The 6,000-nt window shown below is 50.0% G+C and overlaps 1 protein-coding gene across 6 annotated transcripts in view; it reads left to right on the top strand.

Annotated features, from left to right (window-relative positions):
- Window positions 1-441: 441 nt before the first annotated feature.
- PTPRG (protein tyrosine phosphatase receptor type G) overlaps window positions 442-6,000 on the top strand; it is a 1,080,885-nt gene continuing 1,075,326 nt past the window's right edge. For 3 of the 6 annotated variants that reach the window (XM_085624730.1, XM_085624729.1, XM_085624728.1), the window contains exon 1: window positions 442-960. In XM_085624730.1, coding sequence (XP_085480856.1) covers window positions 876-960 — 85 coding nt within the window. In that variant the 5' untranslated portion in view covers window positions 442-875. The remainder of the gene's footprint in view (window positions 961-6,000) is intronic. The other 3 variants (XM_085624727.1, XM_085624726.1, XM_085624725.1) reach the window with 1 other exon arrangement.

Below are 6,000 nucleotides of genomic sequence, written 5' to 3'. Positions count from 1 at the left end.
GCGAAGGCTTTGCACCTCAGCGGATCCACCCTAGTCTTCCCCGCATCCGGCGTACACACTATTACATTCGTTTATTTGCTAAATTCTCCTGAAAATGAACGCCCTCTGCAATTGTGTAGGAAAGACATGATACTTTCCGACGGATAAAGGGTCCCTGAGAAGAGGGCATCCGTCCAGCCCTTTTGGTAGTGGGGCGCAGTAGCATCCTTCCTCTCTCTTATCCCTGAAGCCTAGATGGGGAGGGGGGCTCTCGCCAGCCCCTTGTCTGCGTCTAATCCCCGGATAGGCGTGGGGGCTCCAGCAGGACGGAACAGGGACGGGGTCTGGGAAAGGAATGTGCGCTGGAGTGAAAAGCAGCAAGGCGCGCTGTGGCTTTAAGGCTGTCGGGGCCGCGCATTTCCAGCCCCCTCCTCTCTTCCCCCGTTCGCCGCGCGCTCCCGCTCGTCTCTCTCTCCTTCTCTGCTTTAAAGTCTGAGGCTGGATCGGGCTCGCTTTTTACTTCCTGTATGGGAGAATGGAAAGCTTCCAGCGCGCTACTCCCCATCCCCGTGCAGCCGCCGCGGCTCTGAGCATGGACTGAGCCTCCTCGTGCGCCGGGTGCCTCTCACTATGCGCCTCCCCGGGACCTGGGCAGCGCGGTCTGCATGAGGAGCCGCCGGTGGCTGGGAAGAAGCCCCTCGTCTGCGCCTCCTTCCCGGGCGCCCCAAGTTCGGAGATTCCTGCAAGTGAGCAGCCCTCGCTGTCCTGCGCCAGGCCCAGCACCGCCGCGCCGGGACCGGATTTTTGTGTGGCTTTTGACCTTTTGAACTTTTCTTTGCTGGCTGCGAGGGCGGCGGAACGAATTCAACAAGTTTTCTTTCAATGTGCATTTTGTCATGCGGAGACTCCTGGAACCGTGTTGGTGGATCTTTTTCTTGAAGATAACGACCTCGGTGATCCATTATGTGCTGTGCTTTCCCGGTAAGGAAGGGGCGCGGGGTTCCTTGGGAGGCTCTGTGATTGGGAAAGCAAGGGCGGTGGGGAAATATTCTCAATGTGACACTTATGTCGGGGAGGGTGATGGGTTGGAGACACGGGGCTGCGGATTATACCCAGAGGACAAAACTGTGTGTTGGGGAGGATAGGGTGACTCCGGTCCGTCCATTCCCACATGGGAGGGGAAGCAACAACGTTTAGTGGTAGGGGAAAGAGGGGAGGCCCTCGGCTCCTTGGAAGAGGGGACGGCGCCTCCTCGATGAGAAGTGTCCTGCTGCTGCCTGCAAAGGGGCAGAGCGGACCTGGGAACTACTGCCTGCAAAAAACGGAGGGACCGACCTGGTTTTGTTTTTTTATTTTTTTACTTGTCTGGGGGCCCGCGTGTGCCCCTGTAGAAAGAAGGGGCTGGTTTCCGGCTTAAGGGGGGTGGGGGATCGGGTAACATTTATGGCCGGCTTCTGCAAACTCGTTCTTTGGGGAGAGGGCGCACAGCTAAATTTGACAGTGATTTGTGGATTTAGTAGTAGCCTGGGGCGAAGCTCCGGAAAGAAGGGGGTGGGGGGGAGACAGGCTGCGGTCTAGGGTGTTGACGACGACCGTTGGAGTCGGAGCAAGCTGTAGCGCTTGGTTGCTCACATTTCATGCTCATGAGGGGTCAGTGGTAGGGAGTGTTGGATTTGTTGGAGATGTTACAGACCCCCACGCTGGCTCCTGCGTGGTGTCTCCGGTTCAGGTAGTGCTCCAACTGTCTGTTAAGCTTAGGGGCTTTACCACGGTCGACCGGACGTCTGTAGTCTAGATCGTTCTCGGAAGTAAAGAGGCCCGGCCACAGTGGCTTTAGAGGGGGAGTCCTGTGGCTGTACCGCAAAGTCTGGTTGCCGTGTACTTTTAAGACCACTTATTGAAAGCGAACTCCATGGTCTGTTGTATCTTTTGAGGGCTGAATGTGGAGGGGGCGTGGCCTCCATGGGTGCAATGGCCAGGGCCCACTGAGCCCTTATTTGAAAATTCATACAGCAGCTAGAGGGGACATTTCTTTCCTGTCAATGGGGACCTGACACTGTGGGTACGCTACCGTGATTGCTGCTGCCCCCTCTCTCCCCCGGGGTGTTGTGCTTGCTGCTGCCCCATCGGTCCCCCGGGGTGCCTAGTATCCCAGGCCGTCCCGCGCGCCCCGGTCTGAGATCACCTCTCCGCGATGCCCTTTAGTAAACGCGTGCACAGACAGCGTGCTCGCCTGCAGATTACAGGGCTGAATACCCAGGCAGCTCTTCCACCAGCCTTTAAATTACACGTCTGCCGGGCAGCGCTGCGGGTCCAGACTGCTTCTGTGGGGGAGAGAGCGAGCTTGGAGAGGCGACTGCCTTTGGCGCAGAGCTCCCCACGCAGCATATTTACATAATAATACGTCGTTGTTGCATCCCTCAAGCGCAATCTGTGATCGGCCGTAAATGTTCATTTTAAAGAGAAGACTTTTGGCTTTAAAGAGCGCGAAATCCGAGCTGTCAAACTTTCGGTGGCGCCTTGACAGCACGCGCTTGACAGGACTCCGGTGTACATGCCCCCCCCCCCTCCCCCTTAGTCCACGCGCAGCCTGTGCACCCGCTGCCGTCTGCTTCACGTTGCCCTTGACAGGCGGATGACAGCACACGCTGCTGTCCAGATGCATCCAGGGAACAGGGATATTTGTGATCAATGAGGGGCACCTGTCTGTCAGTGGCACCTTGCGCCGGGATGGCGAGGCAGGAGGCAGAGCGGCCAGTCATTCCCACAATATGTTACTGCATTTTGGGGATATGTGTGTGTATACATATTTATATGTATGCCGTTTCTTAGAGGCGCCTCGGCATCAAACGTTTACAGGCTGTGCTCTCAACGGTATGCCAAGCCTATTTATCACGGAGGCCGACCCCTGGAGCCTAATGCAGACTGGCATGCTAATGCGAGGCAGGGCATTTAAATGGAAATCCTTACCGCTGGCTCTGTAGAAAGGTGGCTTCGTACACCGGTGCCAGATTAGGGTGAAATGTCACGTTTTTTGGGAATCGTGCTGTCTGTTTAGGACGAGACACCGGCAGCAGCCGGTAGAGGCGCTGTTGGGCTACGGTTACCGCTCCTCCTGATCAGAGACCCCACGCAGTGGACAGGGATGAGGCGACTGACGTTCCGCAAAATGTGAAGTTACATCTGGCAACCATCAGTGTCTGATAAAAAACCAAACAAAAAAACATTATTTATATAAACAAGGCTCTCCCTTTTTTATGGCAACCTATCTTAAGCTATATCTAATGTTAACTTGTTCTTCATATAGCGCTCCATACTGTTTTATTACCGTTTAAAGCGCTGTAAATAATGGAGTGCTATTACCCTATGCATTTGTTCTCCCATTTACCGAACTAAGACGGTTGGGTGGTCCTTGATGTGGCTGGAACTTGTGACCCAAAGATAAACTAGTGTTTTAGCAGCAAACTTAACCCTGTGTGCCATCCACGTTATGTTGGCAGCGTGTCACTACAACCATACAGTTTCGAGCGAGTAAATCAATGTAGTTTTAAAAATAACTTGCACCGATATCTTTTTTTCCAAGATTGCCCTTCAGTTTGATTAGAGTGCGGACATTTAAACTTTCAGAATCTGTCATTTATCAGGCTTGTTGTATCTTTGATTCATATTGCCCTAAAACCCAAATCAATGGTATTCAAGAGCTCCGCTATCATACTGACGTATGCCATTCCAGCTCCTCTCTGCTGACCACATTTTTTACTTTTTATTATTTTCTTTTATGATACTTTTGTTTTTAGCGAAAATCCAATCGTAGGCCATTGCTCGACTTTTCTCCTCTCTTGCAAATGGATACCAGCTCTTGCAGGTCTGTACATTTTAGAATTTTTGGGTGTCCTTCTAAATTTGAACAATCCTCTCCACCTGGCTCGCAATGTGAAGCTTAAAGTGAATTAAGTCAGAAACACAAAGGGGCAGATTTACAAGCCCCTTGCGCCACGTTTGCGTCACTTTTAACATGGGAAAAGTGACGCAAATGTGGCGCAAGGGGCTTGTAAATATGCCTCCAAGTATCACTATTGCTGCCTTGAGCTGCTCCTAAAGAGCGCAATAAACAAATCCGTGCACTTGATGTAGGTTAAATCTGACTGCGTGGAGCCGTGACTCGTGACTACCATCCAGGCAGCAGCGTTACATTGTTTCTATGTAAAGTCTGCTAAAAGATTCTCTGGAGTCTGGTTTATCCAAATATCGAAGGATACAAATACAATCAAGAAGCTACAATGGCGCCAGCCACGCTCCTGATACACTGCTTGGAATCCACGGATCTAGAGGTGAAGGCTTTTCTTCAGATGGAGTATCTGGTGTGCCATAGTTGACCAGGATCAAGGGTTTTAATCGAAGTTATGGCAAAAATCAGACATCTCTTAGAAGAATGCCTGATGCCCTAGGAGAGGCTGCTTAAGTCCAAAAGCCCTTCATTCAAGCTTCTTTGCATTGGAAGCTATCCGTTCTTTATCAACCCATCATTTTATTATTAAATAACGCCCTGCTGAGTTTTCAGCATCTTTCTTGTCCTCTCCTGTGAGGCGTAAACACAGCTGAGAGTCCGGCGTACTGCAATATGAGGCAGCAATTACACTACCTTAGCAGGTGGAGGTACATATTGACTAAGCGCTAACATGGGAGGGTCAGCCACAGATGGACAGCACACCTGGAAGTAGATGCTGAGGACTATTTATGTATGAACAACTGTTAGATGTGGCAGGGGGTAATAGTGGGAAATGCAGCAGGGTAAAACCTCAACACTTTTGTGTTGGTCTGGAAGGCCTAACTGTCTGTTTCTTACCGTTCATGGTAAAGAAATAATTACACGCTCTGTTGATGGCTCATTAAAAGTTCACCCAACAGTTACTCTGATTGGTGACTTGAGCAGAGATGACCTCTGGCTTCTCTCTTACTAGCAATGTTACAGCATTTTCCCACTGAACATGCGGCCACCACATTATCAGACCACTCATCAATAAGGTTTTTGAATATAGCATCACGCATGTGCTGTAATTGCGCCCCATTTAATGCATGCAAATGGAGCAGTCTACTGCAAGCGGCCTTTTATTAGTCACACCATTTTAACATGTCTTTTGGTGTAGTTGCGTGTGATGTGTTCTGCTTACACACTGTACTTTTGTACTGGTGGTGATTCAGGACTTGGTATGCAGGTCCTCTCTCTGTCTTTAATCTACTGTAGTATTCAGAGGAGTCTGTAGATATTTTGTAAGGGCTATTTTTTTTTTTTTTTACCAACCTCTCTACCTTTGGGCAAATCACCTGAAGCCACCCCACTCTCGACTGCCTATGCATAGAGAGCTTTAGACACCGAAGAGGAGTGAAAAGTATATGGTAAGGGTATACCCTCGGCTTCCCTATTTTACTATGCAATAAACACCAGGAGAGGGGCACCCAGTTGTGGCAGTGTCTGTCTTGCCTATATCAGAGACAAGTGGGGGAGAGGAGTTGGCCTAACGGCTAGGGCGGTCGACCTCGAATCTGGGGAACTGGGTTTGAGTCTCGGCAATGATGCTGAATGTCCTGTGATTCTGGGCAAATCACTTCATCTCCCAGTGCCTAGAAAAAATTAATGTGTGTCCTCATGTAACGTAACTGGTGCTATGTAAAGAGGTCTGATACCCAATTCGGGTCAAGTTTGTGCTATATAAATCTCTGCAAAAAAAAAAAATAGTGAGGGTAATGACCCAAGGTAAATCTGAGCTTGCTCCTCAATTTCCCGCAGTAAACTTTCTCTGAGGTTGCGTGAAAAATTAAACTATATATTTATAGGGTCCTCACCCACCGGTACCACCTGTGGCATGCTTCATCATTGGACCCTCACCCAGACACTTTACGTGTATGGGTGGGTTTGACACGTTTGTAAGTGGATCTCTTTGATTGGTAATAGTGAGTGAAGGCAGGGTTGAATGAGTGTGTCAAAATAGCCTGTAAATCCTTTATAACAAATGTATTATT

This window comes from Triturus cristatus, chromosome 9 (genome assembly GCF_964204655.1).
Source record: "Triturus cristatus chromosome 9, aTriCri1.1, whole genome shotgun sequence".
NCBI classification, from domain to species: domain Eukaryota; kingdom Metazoa; phylum Chordata; class Amphibia; order Caudata; family Salamandridae; genus Triturus; species Triturus cristatus.
Note: the sequence above shows the minus strand (reverse complement) of the source record. Positions and strands in the feature narration are given on the sequence as shown.